We start from the raw sequence: 27,133 nt of genomic DNA, 5'->3' as shown, positions 1-27,133 counted from the left end.
TACTATTTCATGCTTAATATTTATCAGTTGAAAGGCTATAAATATATACATACATTTATAATTGCAGGTCTATTCTCACTGTGCCATGGATAGAACTTGGTGGCGAATGCAGTATTAATTGCTCAAAGACAGGTTATAATGCTTCCATCGTCTTCCACACAAAACCGTTTTATGGAGGAAAGAAGCACAGAATTACGGCTGAAATATTGTAAGCAGGTTTCTTCAGTTAATCTCACTTTCTCTCTACTTAAATGCTGACAGTGTTTTTTCAAGATAGTCAGGAGTGTAAATACTGGAACAGCTACACCTAATAACTTAGCTCATGATTACCTGTCATGGGATGCCATTTTATAGCCTACATTTGTGAGAGGAAACCTGCACAGGCCTGCATCCTACCTTGTCCTGCTCTAAAACATTCTCAGCTGTTGGCCAAAAGGAATTTAAATTTTCACCTCTGAATTATCTGAAATTTCTTCATCATTATTTCTCCTAAAAATAAAAATACTGAAGCAAGCCTTGTAATACTGCTGTTCGTAGTGTGTCATTAAAGCTCTGCTGCAGACTTACATATTTATTTATACCTGTGCTTTGGTGGATTTTGGTTAGACCCTGTGCACATGCCCAGAGCAGAGAATTCAGTGGAGATTCTTGTCTTATTTGGGGATCTGCTGTAATATCCATAAGTGATGCTGACAAAATGAGGTCCATTACTTGGTTTTAGATCACTTCTTGACACATGTTGATAGACATCATTTGTGAACTAGTGTTGTGTTTCCCAGTAGTCTGGGAAAAGAAGCTTTGAGTCTGTGAAACCTTTTTAAGCTTAAACTTATCACTCTAAATCTATTTCAAAAGCCTATAACCAGTTTCCTAAACTCTAAATGCAGATACAGCCCTAAGGCAAGACCTGTCTTATCCTGGAACAGCACCCCTATCTTTTCTGTATTGGTGATGGACATTTTAAGGGCTGATAGAAACCAGAAAAAGTTTTGATCCTTTAGGGTCTTTCAGTTACTGTAATACAACTGAGAAATGACTGTTTCTTTCTTTCCATTTAGTTCTCCTAATGACAAGAAACCCTTCTGCTCAATTGAAGGAGAATGGAATGGTGTCATGTATGCAAAATACACGACAGGGGTAAAACCAGCTTTTTTTCTTTTTTTTTTTTTTTTCCTTTTCATCAGAAATGGGAGATTGTGCTTAAAAAGTTTTTGGGGCGGGTTGTTGTTTTTTGGGTTTTTTTTTTTTTTTTAAACAAACATTAATAGTTGGGAACTCCTATGAAGCTGCCCGAAAGATCACAGGAATGCTGAATGTGGGATAAAAGTCTTGAATTTACTTTGTTAATTTATTCTTAAGGTAACATGATTTTTATAGAATCATAGAATCATAGAATCATCTAGGTTGGAAAAGACCTTTAAGATCATCCAGTCCAACCATTAACCTACACTACCAAGCCCACTCTAGACTAATCAAGGGTAGACCAGACTAAACCATATCCCGAAGTGCCACATCTACCCGTTTTTTAAACGCCTCCAGGGATGGTGACTCCACCACCTCTCTGGGCAGCCTGTTCCAATGCCTGACCACCCTTTCCGTAAAGAAATTTTTCCTAATTTCCAGTCTAAACCTCCCCTGGCGCAGCTTAAGCCCATTTCCTCTCGTCCTATCGCTAACTACTTGGGAGAAGAGACCAACACCCACCTCACTACAGCCTCCTTTCAGGTAGTTGTAGAGAGCGATAAGGTCTCCCCTCAGCCTCCTCTTTTCCAGGCTAAACAACCCCAGTTCCCTCAGCCGCTCCTCATAAGACTTGTTCTCCAGACCCTTCACCAGCTTCGTTGCCCGCCTCTGAACACGCTCCAGCACCTCAATGTCTTTCTTGTAGTGAGGGGCCCAAAACTGGACATAGCATGAACAGAATCTAAAGAATGATGTTTTTTCATGTATTTCCTGACAACCAGTGTGCGAGAGTGTGAGAGTATATAAATTTTAAGTCTAGATAAAGAACAGATATATATATATATTTTTTTTTTTTTAAAAATCTCACTCTCTAGGAGAATGCTGTCTTTATAGATACCAAGAAAATGCCTACCATTAAGAAGAAGGTAAGGAAATTGGAGGACCAAGACGACTTTGAGTCTCGCTGGTAAGAACTTCAGTTAAATGGGCAAATTAAGACTTTTTTTTTTTTTTTTTTTTTTTAGTTAGACTCAAGCTTGCCGTGCGCAGTGTGACGAATGGTACACTTAATCCATTCACTGCACGCACAAACTGTGCCCCTCGTTAGCCTTTGCTGCAGGACAGAGCCAAGGTACAAGCAGGTCAGGGTTTTAAGGGGGAAGAGGAGACCTGGAGCTCTCAGTCACATCCTCATTGGGAGCAAATGTTCCAGGGAGGTGCAGAGACCTTCGCTACAGCCTCCTCACTCCGGGCAATGGACAGTGCAGTTGTGGTTTAATATATATTGGGGTTTTTCTGCCTGTTTCGATAAAGTGAGACCTACCTTAATTCAAACAAATATCTATGACTAATAGCCAGTAATAGGTTTCTGCAACCTTGTAGCACTTTGCTTCTATAAAGGAGTCTCCATTCAAATTTCTTTTTTAAGCTTATGGAAAGATGTAACCTACAACCTAAAAATTAGAGACATCGATGCAGCCACAGCTGCAAAGCATGCGCTCGAAGAAAGACAAAGAGCTGAAGCCAGAGCCAGAAAGGAGAACGAGACCTCATGGGAAACAAGGGTGAGCTTTATTCAAACACTGTAAATGTCCTCTAACCTGTAAACATTTGTTCCTTTCCAGTTGAGTCATAAAAAGGTTACATCGGATTATTCCCTTTTTTCTAGTTATTCCATGAAGATGGAGAATGCTGGGTTTATGATGAGCCGCTATTGAAACGACTCGCTGCCAGTAAACATTAAATGGGTTATAAAACCAGAAAACATTCAAGCCTTGGCTTAGCAAAGTTTACATCTGATACCAAGATAGTCATCAGTTATCACGTACGTACCGTTTGGAGAACCTGACCCCTCCAGCTACAGTGGTTCCTATCTCAGGGATACTGGACTTACTGGTGCAGATAAGCAATTACATGAAACAAGAAACGTCTTGGCTGTGCAGTAACTTATATTGGACTCCGCTATACTGGTAGTGTATTCAGGCTTCAAAGGCCGGCTGTTGGCGCCCTGTTACTGATGCTTCTAAAGCACGGAGAATCCGGGCCGTGAAGCGTATACACTTTGTATAACCACTGTGAAGGCCATGGCATTTGGTATCAGTTGCGTAATATTCCTGGGTCCTACATATTTAAAAAACAAGAAGGAAGACGCAAGACGTCATTTAAATCTAGCTAATGTTGGCAATGTGTAAATACGAGGATTCCTTTGGTGGGACAGTTTGTTAGAAAATGCTATGTAAACGTTATCTTCCACCTGTGTGATAATCAAATCTTTTGGCATTTCAGTGTCTTGCCCAAAATAACTTTGTTATTTTGAGATTAAAATGTAACCATAGATAATTCTACTCAGCGCATCGTAAAGCTTCATAAAATAGATTTTTCAAACTTCTCTTATGGACTTTTTATTTATTTCATAATAAACCTTTGCAGCAAGACTGTTTTTCAGCCGAGTGATGCTCAATTGTTTTATGTGAAACATTGTTTTTCCCCACTGGAATCCTTGCAGCTAAGCCTACTTCTTAAAGTAGTTAATGAATGAGCAAAAGGTGCAGAACTTGCAGCACCCACAGTAGAATTCTTCTGGAATCTACATCCAGCCTTGGTCTCTACTAGCTCACCAGCACTTCAGGAATCTTTGCATTTCTGTGTGTTTGCTTGAAGTTAAATAATGGTTGCGTAAATAGCTATAATGTAGTAATCAAACTATTTTTCTTTTCACAGTTAAATCTAGTTTTTATTTGATTTCATCTCAATTTTGTCTATTTTGCACATACAGAAAGACTATTAAAAAAAAAAAGCAGTGTGAGATTGAAGCCTTGGGCTTTTTCCTGCTTCCCACCCACTGTGTAACTCCTCCAGGAACGCTGCCGAACACTTTCTTTGAGGAGCAGCAACTGCTACAGCACTGCAGGAATGATGCACAAGACAGCCTGAACAGAAGGGCACAGCCACCCCTCCTCCCTGCTGGAGAGGAGAACTTGGCAGCTCTCAGGGCGGGGCAGGGGGGAACTCTTCCTTTGCTCCAACTCGCAGTTGGGGCTGTGCCTAGTCTTAATGAACCTGGGAGATGAATGAGGAAGGCTGGCTGGAACCTTCCTTGAGGAAAGCTTCCTCAGTATCGGAACAGATATCTTCATCCCAGCTAACAACCACAGCCCTGTTTTAGTAAAAATAGGTTTGTAACATTTATGTTGCAGAAAGCACCTCTATTACACATCACTGCAGGGCAAGATGTCAATTTTATTTTAATATTTTATGGTAAGGGAGAACATTCAGAGTTGATGTGTAGGCTTTGATGTCCTTGATGGAAGTAACATTAGTCATCAAAGAAGATGGGGGCAAGAAAATAAGATGAGGTATTTCACCAGATGAAGAATTCTGTACTTCTGGGACAGCTGTAACCTCTGAGTCCCCTTCATGTTTTCCATATCCAACCACCTGGAAAAAAGTTACCAAAAGAGAAATTTGGATCTCATTTGATGTTCACCTGCCCTGACAATTAAATACAGATACCTAAATGCAATTCAAAAGACAATAATCATTAGAAATGTAGAAAATACAAGCAGTAATGTGGATAACCACCACATTAAAAGTTAGATTATAGAGCTCTTCTACCACACCCTTACTGGGCTCTCTGAGGTTATCAGTTTGGCATTTCAGAAGTTGGCAACATGGAGCTGACAAACACTCACGTGTACACTGAGCACTTTCTTCTTGTTGCTTCTGTGAGCTTGGAACCAGGTGACCAGGTCCGATTTTGTAACAGACTTCAGCGCTTCAATCTGAAACCCACAGGAATGAGGTTTAAGTAGCACAGGGGTAATCCAAATAATTTTAAACATAAAAATGGTTTCTCTACAAACTATATCCCATTAGAAGAAAGAACCTTTTTAAAAGGGCATGTCCGTTTAGAATCAGCGTGTTACTAGTAGCATAAATTCCCCTACTTATGCTTTGCATTTAAAACTGCCGCAAAAAGCGACGTGTGAGCGTTCCATTTGGCATTGCCTAACAACAACGCGGGACCACCAACCTCGCGGGCGAGCCTGTCAAAGAGATACTGCTGCGTCACAACTTCATTCCAGTTCCTGTCTACTTCTTCTCCAAGGTGGGAGTCTTCACATTCTTTAAGTTTTATCAAAGCTGTAACCTACATTTGAAAAAAGACAAAACAATTTGTTTCAAAGGGTTTAAAACTTATCTTAATTTACCATCACATTCACTGAAGTGGAAAGAAAATTATATTAACAAGGTAGTTCTTTGCTTTCAAACTGAACTGTAAGCGACCAGAGAGCAAATGCTTAGAGAATGACTGCAGAAAGGAGTAAGAGGCAGGATTTAAAAGCGAGTCCTTTGTCCAGAAAACCTCAGAACAGGCCAGACAGATGTAACCAAATCCTCCAGTTCAATGTCATTTAGCAGTTCAAGGAAGAGCTTTTCAAGATCAAGTGTTACCTGGGTGCTAAAAGCATCTTCAGTTAAATGCTTGATTTTCTCTTCAAAGCAAGAAAGAAACTCCTCTATTTTCTTGTCAACCAATTCAGAACTAAAAGAGAGTTAAATAATTAAATCAGGCAGGAAAAAGAAAAAAACAATACTGAGGGGTAAAGTAGCAGAACAGCCCCCACATTTCAAGGGAACCTGTGGGACAGACTTGCTTCCCTCCTCCCCTGAAAAGCTCACGCATCTGCGAACACCATCTTTTCTGTCTTCCCTAGTACCAGGGAATAAAAGCCGTGCTCCGATTTTTAGCTGTATTGAGCATTGTTCAAACACAGGGACGTCAGCTAACCACGCCGCAAGAGGAGTCGTGGCTGTGCTGCTGTCAGGGACCTTAGCTGTGGTATTCCCAACAGCAGCGTGCGCTAGAGCGTGCTGCATCGGGACCCCCAACTGCAGTCCTGAGCCCTGCACGTAACTAGTTGTGTTCTCTTGCGTTAGACAGAAAGAAAGAAAAGTAATGTGGTGTGTGGATTGTGAGGTTTCTGAAATGTTAAAACCTTCACGAGTGACACAGACCTCAGTAATGGAAGTGTCATCCAAATATAAAAATGAGAGGCAGCAGTACTCTGTGCTAATTAAACTTGCACTGACACAGTATTATTTTTCATATATCCCTTCAACTTGGGCAGGTCAAATACCTGTAGTTAGCCCCAGCTTTGAACAAAACCATAATGTTGTTCTGCCTGCTGAAACTGAGCCAGAAGAGCAGCTACACAGGATTTACTTGGCAACAGATTTAGCTCTCCTGGCAGGCTATCTTCAGAAGGGCAGTGGGATACTTTACTTAGTCTTTGGATTACTTTTCCCTATTCAAGTCAGGACTGCTGCAGTTTTAAGAAGCTTAAGGCTATTGCTTTATTTAGGTGGTGTTTTGCAGCCACGATGTCACAACTGTTGGCAGTGTCACAAGCTGAGGCCAGGGCTACTCTTTGGACATTCCCTTTGGGCTCGTGCATAACTCCCCTCATAGAATAAACCAAACTCTCCATGGCCTGATCCAGGTGTGAACCCTTAAATGAGAGCAGGGGCACAGAGCAGCTCAAGCAAAAGCAGACTGAAGTCAGCTGTGACCTGATCTAACAGAACAAGCAGGTGATTAAGTGAAACTCTCTCAGTAATAGTTCTCCAGCTGGATGCTGTGTAAATACACCACTTACTTACACAAAGTATGACATGTAAACATCATCACATAGTTAGTTTGATACCTCACTGTATCCCACAAGGCTCAGACGTTCAGTGCCTGAATACATGCAAAGTCCACTGGCCACCTTGTTAAGCCTGACTTTTCTAAAACCAGTTGCCGTAAAGTTCCTGTGCTGAAGTCCTCCTTACTCAGGCAACAGCAGCAACAGCTGCCATTTACAGAAATGCTTTGCACAGCAAAATACAGGGAGGAACGGCCAGCTGATTCTGCGAGCCCAGGCTGGCAGACCCACGAGACACCTCCTCGAGCAGAGCCAGTCTGCATCTGCCGGGAGGACGTGGTGGACACAGTGCGGTAAGGTCACCAGAAATGGGTGCTGGCAGCTCAGGGGCCACGGGTGGTGATGAACATTAACTGTGGAGCCCACACTTACTTGTATTTTGTTGCCTGGGTTGCTACTGTGACTGAGAAGCCAAGAATCCCAGAAGTATTCCTGCAGGTCGGATACACGTGGTAGCTTAAAAAGAAAAAACAGAAGTGGGGGGGAAACAACAAAGTCATTCCACAAGCACAATTAAATTTTCATTTACAGGACATGCTGCAAGTTAACATAGTGCTGGTACTTTAGAAAGAAAAATCTCAGATATAAGTTCTCAATAGTCTTCTTTATTTCCTGCATCACTGCACTTCAGTGTTTTCTCATTTTTAGGAAATCCTTTTAAGCTTGGCAGAGCATCTGTATTTGTGTTCCTGCAAACTAATTCATCAGAGTGACAGACCTATAGCTGTGAAAAGCCTGTTCCAGTTCCCCGAGGTAGAAGGGTGCCTGAGGGAGGCTGCTATGCACCACAGAGCCACTGTGAAAACAGCCCTGGGGAATGGGGAGCTGCTTTAGGAAGTCCAAGGAACAACTTGGTGCTGAATAATTCTGAGTTAACACACTGGTAATAGATGCAATTCTCATAAGACTCAAAAGCAACTTGGCTGCAGCTTGTATCGATGGCTGCTCTTGGTTTTGATGCGTTTATGTTGCTGTTTCCATTACAATAATTGAGGAATTAGCTGCTGTGCTGGAAGGGTTTCCAGGGTAAAAATACTAGGGAACAGCAAAAGCAGGTGCGTAGGAGCTATCCCGTACAGTGAACTCACCCAAGGGTCTGCTTGGTTCTCAGGAAGTCAAAGCAAGGCTCTTCCATGTGCATCTGAAACGGAGCACAAACGCGTTACAGCAGAAGTGATGCTCCTCTGCAGCCACTCCTCGGGCTCCAAACAGAAACGTGATCACGTGTGAAAACTGCTGAAGAGCTGCCCTTCCAACTACACCCACTGAGTTACGGGAGGGCTCAGTCCCCTGGGGCAGGAGCTAAGAGCAGTCTTCCACACTGTCCATCACTGCAGCAGTTTGGGGATCCTGTCCCAAGCGCTCAGAAGTTAATCAGAGTGAGCAACAGGTACATGCTGTCCCCTTTGTACCGTTTAGCCCCACGGCCTTATCTCAGTTCCAAGCACTGTTTTCAGGTAAGACATTTTGTTGGGTTAGAAGACACGAACACTAACTTACCACAAGCAGCTCCATAAGGGTATATTCCCTTAGGTTCCTGGCACCTGACTAGAAAGAAAATGAAGAACTTAGGGTGATTTCGTGGAGTTAAATGCTATAGTTCAGACCAAGGTGACAGCTGTGGCACACACCTCAGCTTGGCCTGCAGCACTAAATGACAATTCACAGCAGGGACAGCCGGAAAGTTCTTGTTTTCTGCAGGGGCCTCAATATGGCCTTCAGAAGAGAGGGGAGGGGCTCAGCCCAGGACCGTGAGATCAGTGGTGAGGACACCAGGAACTCACCAGGCACAAACCCAGCTACCACCACTAGTGCAGGCCCGGAGGGGCAGATCCCAGTTTCAGGGAACACCATGCACTGCGAGAGCCCACCTGGGTTTAACCTCTTAGGCCAAGGGCGCGTGCTTACATGAGGTTTCAGTGCGCTCTCCGTAATGTCCCTACCCAGAGACTGCTCTCGAGGCTGACATAAGCGCCACTGTAGCATCAGCAGCTAGCAGAGGGAATAGACCAGTACGCACCAAGCTAACGTGTTACCTGGTAATAGACTGTCACTTCAGAGTTGGCATCACCTTTGTTGAGAGTTTTCACCTTACAGAGCAGATGTGTATTTGGCAAATCCACCACCCGGAACTGAACAGGGCAGGGATGGGCCAGAGGAGCGAACTGGAGCTTTCTGAAGGGAGCACAGACAGCAAAGTGTCAAACACCCGCTCACGTTTTAGCCAAAACCAATCCAACACCCGGGCATTTACACACTCGGTCTGACATTATTTTCCCTTTCCCCAAACCAGAACAACGTCCTGCTTGAACTGCCATGATGAACGGTCACCTCCCGCAAACACCTGCAGCACTGTATCCAGGAGGGGAGAAGGGAATTTCTGCATCGCTCCCACCCTGGCCCCTTCCTCCAGAAAAGATTGGCTTCATTATAGTTTCCACATAATGAGCAGTGCAAGAGTCAAGACATACTCACTGAACGACATAATTCAGAAAATCCTTTGCTTCCTAGGAGAGAAAGCATAAACATAAGTTTTATTTAGAAGAGAATTATTACCCCAATTCATAGCCACACACAGCAGTGCATCACTTGAGAAAGTGACCCCCTGATGAATGCTGCGTGTTTAACAAGACTGAAGATGACTGGACCTCATCGAGGTTTGATCAAACCATGCCAGCAATCAAATTTCCAGGATAAATGTGCTTTGAAGGAAGCCTCCTCCTGTGGCACCACCATGGCACTTTTTCAATATCAAATACACCAGTACAGCAAACTATTTAAAAAAAAAGGGGACAGCAGGGGCAACAGGCTACAGGTGTATTTCCACATTTTCCCTTCTGTGCAGTTTAAATTCAAATTCCTGAGAAAACCCCTCTGTTCAAATTGGCAACTATGGACTCCCCAGTGGTTTATCTGGACGAGCACTCCTGAGCTGTTAGCAGTGAAGCTGCCCCGTACCAGCCAGCCTCCGGACTGCCAGTACAGAAGAGGCACTCAGCTGGCAGGCGAATGCTGGAGTCGTGGCAACTGTGTTAAAGCACATTTTAAGAAGAAGTATCAGTGTGTGTCAGCTGCTGAAGCTGTACTTACTCTGCTCGTGAAGTTCCCTTGGACGAGACCCTCTACAAAGAGCTGTGATTTGAAAGCCTTGACAAAGGACGAGAGAGACTCAATGGAAAGGCCGTTCATCAGCGTCTGGTATTTATCTATCATGGACCACCTGCCATGTTCTAAAATCAGCAGACGCACATCCCTGCCACGCAAGAAGGAAAACAAAACCGCAGGCCGTCAAGAGCTGCGTGATGTAAGAGATCCCATTTCTGACTCAGGATCGTACTGGAGACGGGACGATGGTCCCCAGAAGCACTGCTGTGGGCTGATCCTGCCCTCCCTCAGCACCTGCTGTTGGCTACAGGTCACTTCAGAGCAGCAGCTACCTGGATGCCCCATCTGACCCCCATGTTTGATATGCTGGTGGCAGAGCTGCTTGAGCTCTCTAAGCCACAAGGTAACCTGGAACAAGCCCCCATGAGCACAGAGCAGCAATTCTGAGCTCCTCAGCTCAACCTCAACACTTACTGTGCAGCCACTTTTTGCCCTCCCCCAGAACTCACTTGGCCAGAGTCTCAGGTTTGATGAGGATGTTGAAGTATGTTTTCTTCAGCTGCTCTGTTATCATTTCAAAAACTGCTGGAGTAAAGCTGAAGTCAGACAAGTAATCAATGATGAGCTGAAACAGAAGCTGTAAAGAAAACAGTTTTAAGTCGGGGTGTTTTTTTTTTTTTTTAAAAAAAACAACCAATTTAAACTTAATCCTATAAAACAATAATAAAAAAAAATCATCATTATTTGGACAACATAAGAGACATGCAGGGTTACCAAAGCAGATTCCTCAATTCTGTTAGATGTTCTTCACTAAACAATTGTATACCAAATTACAGTCAGTTTCAAGAGGACTGCATTTTTAGAAAGTGAATGAAATAAGCTCAATATCCCAAATCAATAGCAGTTTCCACATTCTGTTGAAACAAACCTAGCCTGTAACTCCACCATTTCTGTATTAGATATTCCAGTTTCTCCTTTTACAGCTCAAATTTACATCACAACAGAGCAACATTCATGATTAAAAAAGAATATTCAGACCATGCTAATTGTACCTCTGGCTTTTTCTGTTAAACCTGACATTAATAAGCCTGACAGATGATTGACAGTCTTGTTAAAGCTCCAGTCAAGCTCTTGCAGTGAAAGTCAAAGGAAGCTTGGCAGTTCTCTCCTCTGCGATCACTATGTCCTCTCTGTGCTTGCCATGTCTTACACGGCCAGCGTTTTGAGAATGGGAACATGGATCCCCCGATCCTCATAAAGTAAGCTCTTAGCCACCCAACAAAGAAAAACTGCACCCAAAATGAGTGTGTTCAGAAGCTTTATCTCCCAAGTCAAATTGTAAACAAAACCTGTTTTCAGACATACTTCTCCAGACAGCGTGCAAAGAGCCTTAGCTTATAGATGGGGACACTCTAACACTCTAAAGGGACATGGGAGACTCGGCTGTTTTTAAAGTAAAAGCTGATAAAGTCTTAACGGAGATACAGTTATTAATTAAAGAAAGATTTCTCTTAAGTCAGCCTGAGGTCAGTAATTTGAGCTTATTTAAGTGAATAAAACTATATCTTTATACATGTAAGCACATGAAAAAGCATTTGCTGCATTATCCCATATCTGAACAGACACAAATTTTCCAATTTAAAATACCCCATCTAAACTTTCAAAGCTCCAGCCAGCTAGGCTCCAGCTGCTAGGACAAAAGGCACACACTGAAAAGCAGCACGCATAAAAGTATTTAGAAGATCAGCAGTACTCACAGGTAGTTTATGATTGAATCCTTTCACTCGAATGACTAAGCCATGCTCTCCAGCTACTAGCTTGTATTCCAACTGAGCAACGTCTGCTTCATAAGCTGGTTCACCAAGATTGTGGGATAGGATGTTTACGAATGTATCAAACAAAACTATGCTGGATGGAGAAAAGGGCAGAGGGTTAAAAAGAAAGAAAAAAAAAAAAAAGGAAGGACTAGAAGAAAGATAAAAATCAAGCCCAATGAGTTTGATGGTACACACAAGAAGTCCTCCAACAGAAGTTAATACTTGAGTAAAATGAGATTCAAAAAGAAATTTTCAACAAACCTGGAAATACAGAATGCAAGTTTCCCTTTGTCCAGAAATCACACAACACCATTTAACAATTATTTTAACATTCAACTATTCTTTACAATGAGTAAGATTCCAGCTTCACATAATTTAAGATTTTTTCAAGGTAGGAATGCACGTTCTAACATGCCAATGCTCCAAACATCGAATAATCACAGAAAACGAGATTATTACACTTTGTGTAAAGGAACGGGGGACAGATGGACTCAGTTATACTAAAGACTTGAGTAATGAGATGGCTGTTTATCAAGATCAAAAACCAGTAATAAGCTGTAGCAAATCAGGCTACACAATGTGGAAACTGCAGTGCGTGCTTTCAGACTTTTGTTATTGCCTGGATTCCAATTCAAAGTTCAAATTAACAAAGATGAAAACAGATTTATAAAGGCTTTCCCAAAACATTACTTGTGCAGGTCTCAGCAGGCTTATGATAAAAGCACAATGAAATTTGTTACAAATGGCAATGCTAACCTAAGACTAGCAGAAGTGCAGCATGTGCAGAGCTATAATCTTGTCTAATGAACAGTTGGTTTCTAAATGCTGCCAATAGTCTCTTCACCTGCTCCTACACGCTCCCAAGTTGCTGGTTCAGGACACGACTGTGGACTGCTCTTTCAGGAGTGACTCCTTCTCTAAGCACTTCCTTCTGGTATGCGCACTGCTGCTGTTATATGACTTTTTTTTTTTCCAAAGCTTGCACTGGGGAATAACACACCATGAAACTCCTATGCATCTGTAACGACCTGCTGCAGAACCACCCTCGCCAAACTACAGATAAAACCACGAGGAAAGTGTTAGAACATGAGAAAAGGAAGCCTTATTCTATTCCAGTTCAAAATTAATCTTTCCTTGTGGTTTTTCCACTAGATATGGTAATTTAATTACTCTGCAAGATAAGCATAAATAATGTAATCCTTACTTCTCTGCAGACTGTTGTATCAATGGAGAGATCAGATGGAATCGAACATAACCTGGCGGGGAAAAAGAAACTTAAATGAGTAACTGTATAGAAAGTGACAGCTTTCTAAATTCAAATATACTTCCATCAGGTTGTTCTTTGCTCACAATTTGAGTCTAATGAAAACAGTCATTCAGCTATAAGAATATATTTTTGCTCATATTAAGTCATCACCAAACATCTCCTCTTCTTCACTCCAAAGTCTTCCTTTAAAAATACCAAATATTAGAAAACACAAAGCTGTGCTTTGCAGAATACTAACTCACATGGTGTGACCAACATAAATAAAAAAAGAAAACTCCACAAAACATCTGTTTATCAGACACTAAAAATTGTGACATTCAGCAATGTGTTTTCCACATTTGTCTCAGATCCAGGGAATAAGCTTCTCTTTCTGCAGAACAGACTATAGTCTCTTCTAATTAACATGTTTCCTCATGTTCAAGCCTCATATTCAAGCCTCATGTCTCAGCATCATATTCTGTCTGCCCAATTCTGTCCATAGTCAGACACATCCAGAAGTCAGTATATTCCAGTGATTCCACTTTTTAACCTGGGGCATCAGCAGGGCTTCTTTGTTGCAAGGTAGTTTACCTGCTTCTCTTTCATTGTAACTAATAAACATATCAAAAGGACCATGGAAGAGCTGACAGTAAACACTGAGTTTAAATGGTGAACACTATCATGGGTTATTTGCCTTCAAATAAATTCCAGCTAGTAAAACCAGGGACTTCCTATTATTCGGAAAGCCCTAAGGTGTTTACCTTTTGGGATTTTGAATTTATCATCCTTCCTGTACCAGAGACAGCCTTGTTGTGTGCTTAGTGTTTTGACTGGATATTCTGTCTCAGGGCAGTCAGCAACTTTCAAAGCAAAGTCAGTGGCTATCAAAAAGAAAAAGCAAACCAAAACCAGAAGTTAGTAGGTTCCACAGGCACAGCCAAGCTACCTGCATGAAAGTCTTCAAAATTATCAACAAAATATATTTTTCCCCTCCCAGTTTGCTAGATTATACATGATAATGCTTCCCTGGACCCAAAGAACATTTATTTTTCAGTTCCACATCTGAATAGTGGCTCAGAAGCAGTGCAGAAATGGTAATGTTGCATTCCAACCAGAATACAAGTTGTGGGTTTATTTTCATTTGGTTTTGGCAACAAAGCCAGGTGGTATTTAGATGCTTTCAAAACCAGCAGGATTAAGCAAATAAAATTGCTCTCCTCGGGTGTCTGGAGCTCTGTGTTAACTCTCACTGATTGTGTGAGGCCTGCTCTGTTACGGCTATATGATCTGTAAGTCTACACCTTAGAAAAACTCAGTTCTTATAAATAAAAGAATATTAAACACAATTCAGGTGAACAGAGCTCCCGTATTTTTTAACTTGCAAAACCAGGTTGATGTTCAGATGGAAATGAAAGATTATTCCTAAACCACAGAAAATTCTCAAATAAATTATTGGGGGAAGATTTCACTCATGCTCAGATACCTTACCTATATATTTGTTTTCTTCTGGAAGGTGTAAATCCGGATTTAACTCAAAGTCACTGGCCCATAAATCACTCCAGTACTTGTCAATATCTATTAAAAAACATGAAATGCATTTAGTTTGACAGGAAGGTAATGCTATCCTATTTCCTAGGCCAGTCATCTCATCTCTTAGCTATCTCCATGAAGATCTGCAGTACAATAGGAGTTTCTTAATGTCACCTGGTTCATCACAAATCTTTCTACATCCCTTCCAACAAACTCCCCTGAAGCAAGACTAAAGCGGTCCTATTAAGAAGTAAATCAAGCCTGCCTGCATTAGTAATCCAGCTAGCAACATGCCCTGCCCTTCATTGTTTGTGTTCTTTTCCCTGTTCAGGACCTGCCAAGGGGAGGGCTTGCTGGGATTCCCGCCTCCTAAAACAATTGTCAACTAGGGAGTGGGAATCAACTGATACCAAACAAAGAAGAAAATCAGTGAGTAGGACAGAGTATTTGACTAATGATGAGGTCAATTTAGCACTGAGGAGTCACTTCCCTACTTCCCCAACTTCTGTGGTTGTATTTTGTTTTGTCACCCTTTTAATATCTCTACTGCATGAATCAGACAATGTCTAAGTTTCTGATGTTGTTTTACCTTCCACGCTGTACTGTGTTCCAAACCACCTTTCTTTCAGATGACACTGGCCTTCATTGGCAGCAGACAGCAAAACCAGGTTGGCTCTCTGAGGACTGAGCTGGTTAAGGGCATCAGCAATGATCTACAAGTTCAAGACAACACTTCAGTTCAAATGCTACTCTGGCTCTGCCTGACCCAGCAAAGACTTTTCAGTGCAAACATAGGAAGAACAAGACATAACAAGCTTACAGAAAAGGAGATTTGCTTTCTGAATATAAAAAGAGTGTTTCAATTAATACAAAACCTGTGTCTGTATTATGCCTAATTACAAATGCTTATATACATGCCTATATTATACAGTATGCCCATATTTTCCTTACATCAAAACATGTAATCAGAGTTCAGAGAATATTTACCTCGGGCTTGTATTCAAACAAGAGCTGGTCTCCTGTCAGAAAATCCTCCTTCTGAAACAACTGCATATTCTCACAAAGGCTTTCCACGTAATCAACTGGATCTGTCTGTAAGCAAATAAATAAAACCATTTTTCACATAATCAGAAAACCAAAATATCCATTTTCTCTTCTGAGAAGAGCTTGACTGGTCAGGTATGTTGAGCACGAGTTGCATTCTGTGCTTGTTACGGCATTTAGTTTCAGTTATTAAACTAAATGTATTCATAACCGTATCTAATGCTTAGGAGTCCTCTGAGAATCCTGAAACACGAGACACATCATCTTTGTAGAAGAAACCTTGAGCATGCAGTTTACAGTCATTAAACCCACTAGGTTAAAGACCCAGTAGAATGCACTCCCTGGAGAACATAAGCAGAGTCCTGCAATTCAAGATTTAAAGTGAACCTGGAAAGAGCAAGCCAAAGAACTGCTGCTGCTGCATGAGTATCTCTGATTCTGCTCCTAAGTTCTCAGCCATGATGTACAGCGTAAAGAGGAAGAGATTCTCCTATTTGGACATGAAAGTATAGATTGCCTTTTAACGGTGTAAGACTGCCTAGTGGAGAGCTTCTTGCTGAGTGCTTTTGGGTTTTTTTGAACCAGTCAGCATCATACTGTAAAGATTCTGGGTCCAGATACAGACCACAGTTCACCTGAAAAGAGGTGAGTGACACATCTGTGTCTTAAAAACATAGTAGAAAACATGACCAGGAATTTCTTAAGACACTGCACACCTCAGGAAACATTAAACCTCTCTTGGGGCACATAGCTGGTTATCCCAAAACCATGCCTCTCTGACCATTATTCTTTAGGATGGCCACATACCAGCTCTTTCCATCAACCAGAAGAGTGGGGTGCCATAATTAAGTCATTGATCTGTCCCTAAGATGCACAACCCTGTCTCAAAAGCACATACATATCTCTGTTCCTTGCTTTCTGAGTTACATCCTGCCACAGTCAGTGACCTCTTAACAATCACTCAAAATCAACTGGCCAAAAAGGCAGGACTCTTCGCAGTAGGTACTTCCCTAGTGTAAACGCAGCTGTTTTCTATCCCGACCTGGCTTGATACTGGGAAGTACATAGTCTATTAGAGCAGTCACAGTTTTGGGGAACGTAAATTTCTAGCTGGGAGAACTAAAAAGAACCAAGAAGACTAGTAAGAACTTTCAAACCTAAATTGCTTCACTTTGATTAAAAAGTTAAACTTCAAACTGGACAACCTCTGTTGGCAATGATTAAAGACAGAATCATAAACCTGTATGTAGGGCACCAGACATTCATTCTTGTTATGTCTAACATACTGAACAGCCATCCTTCACAGATTTTTAGTTCTTCTCTACTGATCTGGGGAAAGCTTTTGTTAGGAGAAGACAGCCTGTTGTAATCTTGTAATAGTTGAACTTTGCTAACAAACTCATAAAAGTTGTATTCTGCTAAAAAAAACACCACATGGCATTTAAAAAAATGCACTTGTAAATCCATGTAAACTTGTTCTTACCAAAGAAATCCACCACTCTGTTATCTATCACTTGGAGTTGTTGGCAGCAGTCCTTGCTGTCTGTATCGCTTGCAAATACCACTTCTGCTATTCAAAGGCCACTCAAGACACTCAATATCCTCCATATGCTATTTTGAAGGCAGAGCTACAGATGCAAGGATTTGCTAAAAATGACATTTCTAACATCCTGATGCTCACAGCAGACTGGCAGGTCTTAAGAGTGTCTGAAAATACTTGGCACATCTGGGAAAAAAAAAACCTCCAATTTCAATATTTCCTATTCTTTTTTATTTTTTTCCCTCCCTCCTGCATCTGTGTACCTTAAAGAAACCAAACTTCAGTGATGCTTTCAAGCCATATATGTAGTATATGGATCTGTTTTCCCAAAAGGAAATTTTAGTGCCATTCAAAAAGACCAATTTACCTAATAAGAAACGGAACATGGCTGAATGTAGTGAGAGTAAGAAAGTCAATGAAGTGAGGCTTCTCAGAATATCTAAATTGTGTTCCCTTCTTCTTTATCTTTAATAAAAACAAGTAAGATTTTTGCCAATTGCTATTTCAGTAAGCCAAGGAAGACTTGACAGAAAACACGTTTAACTGTGTAATGTTATAACAGCAGACAAGGGGGTCATTAGCATCCTAGCCTTTGTGAGGTCAGGCCACCAGCAAGCCACACACTGCTTTTCTATCCCCAGAAATCAGCAGTGCCAAAACAGCTTAAAAGAAGTGAAATTAGGCAAAAATACTGAAAAGCCCCAAACAATTTACAGAGCACTATTAATGGGCACAGAACTTCACACACTAGGGCCTAACGATTAAAACTGAAAAAGAGTCTACCTACCAGGTAGAGAATGAAAAAAGTAACATTTAATTCTGATAAGGAAAAAGTCACAATATTTCTCTGCATAGAATACAAATTCTTTCAGCAAAATACAGCCTCATTAAGTGCATAATTTGTCTCTGGCTGAATAGAAATTTGAAAATGTGTTTCAAAATTAAAAAGAAATCCTTTTTATAGTTTACCTATATCAACACAAAACAGTGGATGAATACCTGTTCTTGGTAGTGAAATTCATTAGCTTCAATCTTCTGGATTTCTTCCCATATTCTGTGAAAGAGGGAAGAGAGAATAAAAGTGGATTTCCTCCATTATTCCACAACATTTATCAAGAATCTGGAAAAAGTCTTCTAGGACAGGCATCAAGGGTGAGTTCAGTGATTCATTCAGGTACAAGACATAGAAGCCAGTATTACACACACTTCCCTTCCATACAAAAGGGCATTTCTCAATTGGCAGAAAGTTCTGCTGTTTTCCGAAGATGAAGAGACTTAACTACAAAGAGTCAAAATCTGGTACCAAATTAACATAAAGGCTAACACCAGAACACTACACTCCTGACTTCCACAGATCTGTCTCAACAAATTTATTTAAATAAACACAAAACTGCACCTCACATCTAAACTAGTTCAGCTTATTAAAATTAGGAATAGGATCACAACAGATCAAACTAAAAGCACCAAGAAACAAGCATAAACATTTAGCAAATTAATTTTTAAGCTTTTTTAAACTGATATGTTTCCCACACAGACAAGCTTTACTACTGACTCACCATTTACACTCTAGTAACTCCACAAAAAATGCAAACACTACAAATAAAAGGCTAGTGGAGAAGGACAATCTCGCCAATATCTGATGTAGTGGCAAGCACTTGCCTTTTATCTGGTCCTCTTTTCTGCAGCATCTTCACATACTGAAATACAACATGGGCCACCTGCAGACAGAAAGGAACAGATTAGTTTTTCCAGACATTAGGAAAATAGCAAGAAAATCAAGTTGCAGTAAACCATACCTCATAGAAGTGCTTGTAACCTTCATCAGTCAAAGTCACAGAAATGCTGAAGATGGAGTAAGTGGAGTTCTGTTCAAATCCTGTCTCACCATTTCCTCCATATAATGCAAGAGCCCAAAATCTATGGAAGAGTTAAAGGTACTAATTAATTACTCATTTCAGCTTTATTTGAGCTTAGTTACAATGAGCATATCATAGCTTTACTTCAACGACTTTCAATCCATTTACAGTTTACACAAAGCTTTTCCAACATAAAGATGTGAACCCTCAGGATACAGAATTTAAGAAAAACAGCGAAAAAGCTAAGTTACCTTTTCAAGATCTCTTAAAGATCAGTCACGTACTGCTGATCCATGGATCACAGACCAAAACCCATTTATTTCTCACTCGGGTCTATCATCAATTTAAAGAGTATCACTACAAAACGCTGACACAAAAAAAGGCAGACTTGGCCTGCTTTTATATATTTAGAAAATACATATACACAAAATAGAGTTTGCCTTTATTTTAATGATAGCAAAGCATTTAATAACTATGCTTAAAAAACACATACTTTTTCCTAAGGAAAGAAAGAACACTGCCTTTGCCTTCATGTCCCACCAACCACGAAATATAATGAAGAGGCTTCACCCTAAAAGAAAATGTGAAGGAGATTAAATGCCAATAGGTAACATGTTTCACAGAAAGGACTCAAATCACTAGACAAATGACTAAAATATACACTGTCTGTTTCTTCATGGCAAGTTTTGCATTTTCAGGCAGCATTATGATAATAAGCTAAAAATGTGGGAGTTCAGAACATAATGACTGATCTGAGTCAGTGAGGAATGACGATAAATCAGCTGTGTACCAATTCCATTCAATTTATAAAAGGAACCATATCTGCATCAGTTTAATTCATTTAAAAAATGTCCCCTAGCTGAACCAGAGTAATCTGTAACACAAATAAATGAGATTCTTTGGTTTGTTGTTGACCAAAGTTGTGAAAGTCAATAAATTATTCACAACATAAACATGGTAGAAGTAAAATGCAGCATCACCGTACCTGTAATACTGTTCCTGTGGGGGAAGCGCCCAAGTGATACTCAGTGAATGAACTTTCCTGATTGGAACAACTGAACACAAATAAATTTATTGACTATAAATATACACGATTAGACATAGATAAGCAATTTTACATAATGCAGAAAGAATGGTTAAAAGTTATTCAGACCCACACAGAATTATTCTACAAAGTACCCGGATCACACAGAGAAAATATGAAGCCGGGTATTCAAAATATTTAAACAAATCTATTTTACGTACCTCTGTAAAGCTTGTGAAATTCTGGTGTGTCAAAAGGCTGAGTCAGATGGCCAAAGCTGGGTTTGGGTAAACCACTTAAAAGCAAAATTAAAGTGTGATGTCACTGGCAAGGATTCAAGGCTACACTGAGATAATCACAAGACATAGGCACCCATAGCTCTGAGGTGACAGAGGCAGGCGGTACACCAGACAACCAGAAAATGGCCCTTAACAAAGGGCGCAGCCCAGGATCCACCCAGCCCAAAGTGGAAGGCAACCTGGAATTCACTTGCACTCTGCCCACACAACAGAGTAGTTACCCAAGCTTTAGAGACCCCATCAACTCCTCCTGCTCCTTCTGACCAAGGTGTTAACAACAAAAAGCTTGCTTTTGTAATAGGGGAAAGGAAAGCCAGGCACAGTAAACAACTTCCCGAGTTGGACCTGAATTCACAGAATCCTGAGGGATCATCTTGTGGGAAAGGAGGAATGACAAGGACTAGGGTCATTCGGGAGAGACAAATGTGTCTCTGTATGGCATTAGACTTTCACATATGCATTCCCACGCACCACAGAAATAAACATCTTGCAAAAGCAGAAAATGAAAGGGGATATAAAAGGCTTTTCAGGATAGTAAAGCTTTTGCAGAACCCCTTTTTAGACAGCACATTGGAGTGAATTATTAAAAAAAAGATCAAGTTCTAACCAGTTGCCACCCTGAGGATGACACCTAAATTCAAGACACGGTCTTAATTTATTTTGCTGCTGATTAATTTTGACATGAAGCAAAGATAAGAAATGTAAAATGATAATCTAGGTTTGAACGATTTATCATAAAATCAAGGTATCAGCACATATTAAGCAACCACTCCTGCAAGTTAGCACCACACAGCTTGCAGGCTAATTAATTGTTAAGCATAAACAAAGTCTTCCTGAAACAATTAATGCCAGTCTTTAATTTCCAAAGCTGCCCATTTTTTTCTGGATAAGGATGTTAATTAACAAATGTTAATTTCCTTAGCTTCTCCAGTAAGGGATGTTTTTTAAAGACAGTCATTTTAAGAACAGATAATTTTATAATTTTTAATGCCTTTATGGATCAAAAGAATCTTACTTATTTGGAATCTCAGAGAAGATTTCTGTCACCCACTTTTCCAACGTATCCAGTGTTTCTAATAAGGAGAGAAAAAAAGAAAGCCAGAAATGTCACTTTGCGAAGATCTAAGACAAATTCTTTATCTTATCTCACCAGTTCAGTTATTTTAAAGAGGCTGCAAGTCATTATATTTTAAAATTGCAAAGTTCTAAATTATAAGCTTCAAAGCTGTTGGTTTGAGCCAATTCTTAATATTCACTGAACTGTATCTTTGGTCATAGCTCTGGTTTTGTATGCACTGCTGAAAACTCAGGTGGATAGAACTGGGATTTAAAGTTCAGTAGCGTCTCGTGGGACTGTGAAAACGAATCACCAACTTAGGGATCTACAAAATCACCAGTGCTTGCTAGACTCATTCCATCCCCCTATGTCCAGAACATACGCAGCAGTTTTCACACCTAAACGCAGTCCTACAGTGCTAAGAATTCCTTCTCCCCATCCTCTTTCCTATAGGAAATGTGTCAAGAACCAGAATTTTATTTGTTTTAAAATGACCAATCGGAGATTGCTTGTTTAAGCGAGCATTCTGTATGCCAAAAGTGATGCAGTATATGATAAACAACAGCAAAAATGTGGGTGGGTGGGGGGGGAGGGGAGAGAGGACAGGACTCACTGTTTCTTTTGTTTTAACAGAGATAGAAATACAAAGTTGACTTGGCTGGCTATCAGTCCCCAAACTTTTCTTCCCAATCACCAAAAGAAACAACATTACAATCCATCGCTATGTAAACGATTATTCAAGAGGCATTCAACACCCTAAGAATTTTATAGTCTAGACAGAAAAGCATAGAAGAAAAGAATTACCGCCTCTATTATTACCATCTCCATTTTACAGATAAGCATTGCAATCAGTTTTAGCATTCAACAAAACCCCTAAGCACATACCTAACTCAAATGCACACAACTACTTATTTTCAGCACAGGTCTCTACTACATGCTTAACTTCTAAGAAATTTCTTTCTTTTATTCTCAGCAGAAATGACCCCATAGGTCTGAAGTTCTTTGCTGAAATGAAACTCATTTCCATTTGCATCGAATTTTTCAGTCTATGAGGAAAAAACTTAGAATCTCTATTCTTCCTAAAGAAATGTGTTTTATTTTAAGACCTCTTTTGAAAGAGCCCCAAACAGAACACCACAACTGGGAGACCCAGTCTCAGTCTCCCCATCATTTTCTGTAGAGGTTCACTGTTGATGGCAGAGAAACCAGCAGCATTAGGTCATTTAAGTGGTCTGACTCTACATTCCTGCAAGATTCTTTTTTAAATGTATCTTTGAGATTTTACATTCTGTGCTAATCTGGAACCTATTCAACAGTTTCAGTTACAAGTTTCCCAAGAAGTGGCAGGATAACAATAATACAGCAAAATTGCTCAAGTTTCATCTGGAAACCAGGATAAAATCTACATATAAATACCTCCTGCAGGACTGGACAACCCACTAAAATGGCCTGGGCTACAGCTGAACTGGTGCCAAAAGCACTACACCAACAGCAGCAATGAACCTGTTTTTAAGGAACAACTGATGTTACCTTTAGATTGGACAACTAAAGTCATATAGTGAGCAGAGTAATGGCGCTGCCAGAAGTCCCTCAGTCTGGTGTAGGTATCAATATTATTCATTTTGGGCTCATGTTTGAGTGTATCCGCATTACCTGTAAACATTAAAAGGTGGTTAGTTATCTAGACATTGGTTATGTCAAGACCACATATACCGAGAATTTCTTTTCCTCCCCTGGCACTGAGTCTAGTCACGGTAAGCACATTAAAAATATCTAATAGAAATCTGGAGTTAAAGGAATGTTAACTGAAATTTAGTATCTTCCAATTTCTAGTTCCTGTTTCTAAGGACAGTTGATATTTCTATGACAAGGGAGGACAGAGTCCTCTTGCATTACAACATCACCCATAGCACGTACTGCACAGCTCGCTCTGTGTTGCCAGCTATTCCCTCACCAATGGAACTTGCAGAACAGGGGAGGGGAAAAAAAGAGGAAAATGTGATGGCCAGTATATGTCACTACAGAACTTTATAAAAATTATCTACATTTCAAAGCTGGCTAACTCTATTACCCATCACACTGCAATTTACATGCCCACCAGCATCACAAGGGTGAGGGAGCTAGCACTCTATTGTCCAGGAGAGGAAGGACAAACTTCCCTTCTGCTCCACTCACATGGCTGTGAAGGTCTACTTCTGCAAGTTCAACAGTGAATTATTTACTTTGAAAAGCCTCCTTAGACACAAATCCAGAAACACTTTATTTTTCCAGCAATTTTAATAGCAAAAAAACAAGTTTAAGCAAGACAGAGATGACTCAGAAAGCACCACCTTTACATTAACAGAACGTTACATGATTATATGCCTAGGGCAACCTAGCTTTAACACCAGCAAAAAGCAGTACCAGAATGAAAAGTATCTTAAGAAGCAGACAGCTGCTTTTATTCCCAAACATTTTACTGTAAAATGAATAATTGCTCTAATACTTCTGAGCAAGGCTGTGATAAGACAACACGTTAGTGCACCTTTTAAGTGGTTAAAAGTTTATGTATTATTACCACTTCATAACATAAACGCAGAACCTACCCCAAAAAAATTTCTTCATAGGATGTCCAGGCCTGGCAAGACTCCCAAATAGCATCTCCTTCCTGTTTGCATCAGAGGGTCTTGCTAGCTGATACTCTGTTCATTTAAAGAATTTGCAGTGGCATGCGTCAAAATTTGAGGTCATGTTCCCACAAAACAAACCAAAGCAAAACCCCCAATCGAACTGAAAAGCAGATATCCCACACAGATGTAGACTGAAACAGTTTTGTTTTAATTTATGATGAAGTAGTGAAATAGGATAAGAAACAGGACTTGCTAGCAGTAATGAGTATAAGCCAAGAGAACAGGAAAACTGTAGCTCACTGCTGAGAAGTACAGAAAGGGATAAGGAGGGGAAGGATGTAAAGCCCCAGCCTGTCCCATCTGAATGCTCTCAATCTGATAAATCTAAAGGGAACACAAGGCCATCAATATTCTACATAGTCAGGCCCTGCAGAAAGGGCCAGAGAACAATTACAAACCTGCTTCTCCCATATATCAAATAGAACAACTTCTAGCCTAATAATGAAATAAGAAATCTAAAGCTGAGCAAGATAGTTTCCAGAAATGCAGTTTTACAATCAGTTTACACTAATCTAAATATGGGATTTTGCCAAAATCAATAATTCACCCTCTTGAACTGCATTTTCCTGTTCCTGTTTTTGCTGGTAATAAGAAACATGCACAGGAGAGCTGTAAAATAATTATTTTGGCTGGGTTAGCCTGCAGCCAGTTCATCAAGCTGACAGAGTTTACTGGGCAGCTCATTACTACAGTGTCAGTACAAGGGAAGGAGTGGATCCGCATGATGAAGGCAGTGCAGGTGAAGGCATATGTTGGCTTAAGCTGTTGAAGAAACCACACCTTAACTCAAAGACAGGTACTTGTTTATATTGACACGTTTAAATTCAAAGATCAAATTGCTCAGTTTTCTTTGTCAGAGGACAGATGAAGACGACTTGGAATACATATTTGAACCACTTTGTATATCTGCCAATAACACTTTTTTTCTAAAACGGTGAAGCTTTATAGGCAGCCTGGAAGTATTCATAACATACTAGAAAATCAAGTGAACCCTCCACTCACTTCTATGCCAGGTTCAATTTCCTTCTGTGAAGTAAATCCGTAGTTATTAAGGTGTTAGAATAAGGAGACAAGCACAATGACCTTGACTTATTGTATTTACTTCACGGAGGACTGAAGAGAGCACTGGGGCTATGCCAGAGCTATAGGCCTGTTGTTCACGGTTTATTTAAGAAGATGGGCTAAACACACAGAAAAAGATACTCTTACCACTGTCTACAGCCTCGACTTCTCGGTCTATTGCATCCCTGATCATTAGCGGGTGAATGAAGAATTGTGCCCACCTACGAAACAGAAAAATTCATATGCTTTTCTTCAGTGTCTGTTAAGCTAGGGCAAAAACCCAGCAATTAAAACCAACATCCACTACTTTTAGTTTATAACATTGCTTGTCTTACTACAAATGATGTAATTCTTGACTGTACGGTCTTAAGGAAAGATAAAAGGCAGTTTTGTGATAGCATCAAAAACCAAAGGGCAGGGCTCCCATGCTCCATACAGTAGGAATGAATTGGTTGGATACGGTAGGGTATGACACTAATGGATGCAGAAGTATCTGCCTTTACGTCCTAAGAATGATCATACCGGATCAGACAAGTGATCTATCTAGTCTGGTTCCTGGCTCTAACAGGGACCAGTATCAGATGCCTCGGAGGAAATCCTCAGTTGTTCATTAGGAACAACATGACCATAGGGGAAGTTTCTTCCCAACTCCAGGCAACAAATTGTTGATTTATGTCATGAAACATAAGTTTTTATATCTATTACAATTTTATTATCTACTATAAAAGTCAGTGTTGTCATCCAGATACCTATCTTCTCCTGTACCCAAAGAGAACAGAGCAATGGAAAAGGACAAACCTGCAATGAACGGAGACTCTGCAGAAGGCTGCCAGAGAATCTAATATTTCTATTGTATTTGTTGAGGTTTTTTAATGATGCACTGAACTTGCTGAAGCAAAAGGTTAACAGTAATACATTGTTGACAGTTATATGGCTACAGGACCCTTTAAGTTAAAAGCTATTGAAAGATGATGTCTTTCAATTTCTTTAGATACACAAGTGCTTGAATGAGCAGAAATCATCAGCAACAACTGTTTATCTTCTTTGTATGAAGTGCTGTTCTACAGAACTCATAGTTTCTGTGTTTCCTCTCCACTAAGTGAGCTGTTGTGACAGATGCAATTCTATTTTTTGATTCTTTTGCACTTCCAAACGTCTAAGCTGGACTAATCTGCAAATGAAAGCTGAATTTGGCCCAGTAAAGTAAAATTTAGGCAACACTTGCTAAAACGTGCAAACACTTGTTCTTGGCGTCATCACAGGAATGTATTTTGATCAAATAAGTTCACAGTGGAGTCTACTCTCCTCCTGAAATATTTTACAGCATCAAGAATACTCAGCTGACACGCCCCTATGAATGAGTAATTGTCTCTCACTGAAGGAAACCATGCCAACAGGTAGAGCTCTGTTGTACTAACATATCTCACAGCACAAAAGAGCAAGTTAAATATTTTCTGGCAAAAGATACGTACTTGACTGAATGACCTGGATTGGGTTAAATGTATCCTCCTGAGGCACCCATTGTAGCATAACTTTCAAGGCTGCCCTTCCACCCACTTTCATGAATTATACTTGGAACAACAAAAAAAAAAAATTAAAAACCCCACTAACTCTATCAGGACAGATATTTCAAAGGATGAATCACTGGGATTCTGGGAGCACTTCCTCTCTGAATAGTTGTCACACTGCATAAAATTTCTCCTGTCATCAGTGCTACTAGTTTAAGGGTGGTAAAACAATCAAAAAGCTATGTGCATTAAGACTTACACGTGGATCCTAAGTAATCACACAGCAGCTATGCAGGCACTATCTCAAAAAACAGTAAGATATCGAAAGGGAAATCATATTCCTTATATTTAATATCCTCTGTGGTAGTAGGAGTACCTACAGAAGTTCAGCAACAGCCTTAATCACCCCAAAATGAAGAACTGAACAGCTACACCCAACCTCCTGAGGCATACACAAACATCTGTTAACACCTAATCACCATTTAT

At 40.4% G+C, this 27,133-nt stretch overlaps 2 protein-coding genes across 7 annotated transcripts in view; one reads left to right on the top strand and one right to left on the bottom strand.

Moving 5' to 3' along the window:
* OSBPL9 (oxysterol binding protein like 9) overlaps positions 1-3,624 on the top strand; it is a 66,568-nt gene extending 62,944 nt beyond the window's left edge. For all 6 annotated transcript variants that reach the window (XM_075710055.1, XM_075710054.1, XM_075710052.1 and 3 more), the window contains 5 exons: positions 68-208; positions 1,059-1,137; positions 2,058-2,149; positions 2,612-2,747; positions 2,852-3,624. In XM_075710055.1, coding sequence (XP_075566170.1) covers positions 68-208; positions 1,059-1,137; positions 2,058-2,149; positions 2,612-2,747; positions 2,852-2,926 — 523 coding nt within the window. In that variant the 3' untranslated portion in view covers positions 2,927-3,624. The remainder of the gene's footprint in view (positions 1-67; positions 209-1,058; positions 1,138-2,057; positions 2,150-2,611; positions 2,748-2,851) is intronic.
* Positions 3,625-4,184: 560 nt separating this feature from the next.
* NRDC (nardilysin convertase) overlaps positions 4,185-27,133 on the bottom strand; it is a 29,260-nt gene continuing 6,311 nt past the window's right edge. The window contains exons 5-31 of the mRNA XM_075710219.1: positions 25,287-25,360; positions 23,994-24,089; positions 22,939-23,061; positions 21,367-21,424; positions 20,274-20,347; positions 20,014-20,083; positions 19,522-19,599; positions 18,969-19,089; positions 18,832-18,890; positions 18,172-18,226; positions 15,576-15,680; positions 15,178-15,301; positions 14,547-14,633; positions 13,820-13,939; positions 13,017-13,068; positions 11,753-11,903; positions 10,505-10,632; positions 9,981-10,143; positions 9,366-9,397; positions 8,927-9,065; positions 8,391-8,438; positions 7,979-8,031; positions 7,263-7,346; positions 5,638-5,728; positions 5,216-5,332; positions 4,875-4,964; positions 4,185-4,620 (exon numbers count right to left, since the gene is read on the bottom strand). Coding sequence (XP_075566334.1) covers positions 4,423-4,620; positions 4,875-4,964; positions 5,216-5,332; positions 5,638-5,728; positions 7,263-7,346; positions 7,979-8,031; positions 8,391-8,438; positions 8,927-9,065; positions 9,366-9,397; positions 9,981-10,143; positions 10,505-10,632; positions 11,753-11,903; positions 13,017-13,068; positions 13,820-13,939; positions 14,547-14,633; positions 15,178-15,301; positions 15,576-15,680; positions 18,172-18,226; positions 18,832-18,890; positions 18,969-19,089; positions 19,522-19,599; positions 20,014-20,083; positions 20,274-20,347; positions 21,367-21,424; positions 22,939-23,061; positions 23,994-24,089; positions 25,287-25,360 — 2,590 coding nt within the window. The 3' untranslated portion in view covers positions 4,185-4,422. The remainder of the gene's footprint in view (positions 4,621-4,874; positions 4,965-5,215; positions 5,333-5,637; positions 5,729-7,262; positions 7,347-7,978; positions 8,032-8,390; positions 8,439-8,926; positions 9,066-9,365; positions 9,398-9,980; positions 10,144-10,504; positions 10,633-11,752; positions 11,904-13,016; positions 13,069-13,819; positions 13,940-14,546; positions 14,634-15,177; positions 15,302-15,575; positions 15,681-18,171; positions 18,227-18,831; positions 18,891-18,968; positions 19,090-19,521; positions 19,600-20,013; positions 20,084-20,273; positions 20,348-21,366; positions 21,425-22,938; positions 23,062-23,993; positions 24,090-25,286; positions 25,361-27,133) is intronic.

The sequence above is a fragment of the Pelecanus crispus genome, chromosome 5, assembly GCF_030463565.1.
Source record: "Pelecanus crispus isolate bPelCri1 chromosome 5, bPelCri1.pri, whole genome shotgun sequence".
NCBI lineage: Eukaryota > Metazoa > Chordata > Aves > Pelecaniformes > Pelecanidae > Pelecanus > Pelecanus crispus.
This window is presented reverse-complemented; position numbering and strand designations above follow the sequence as displayed.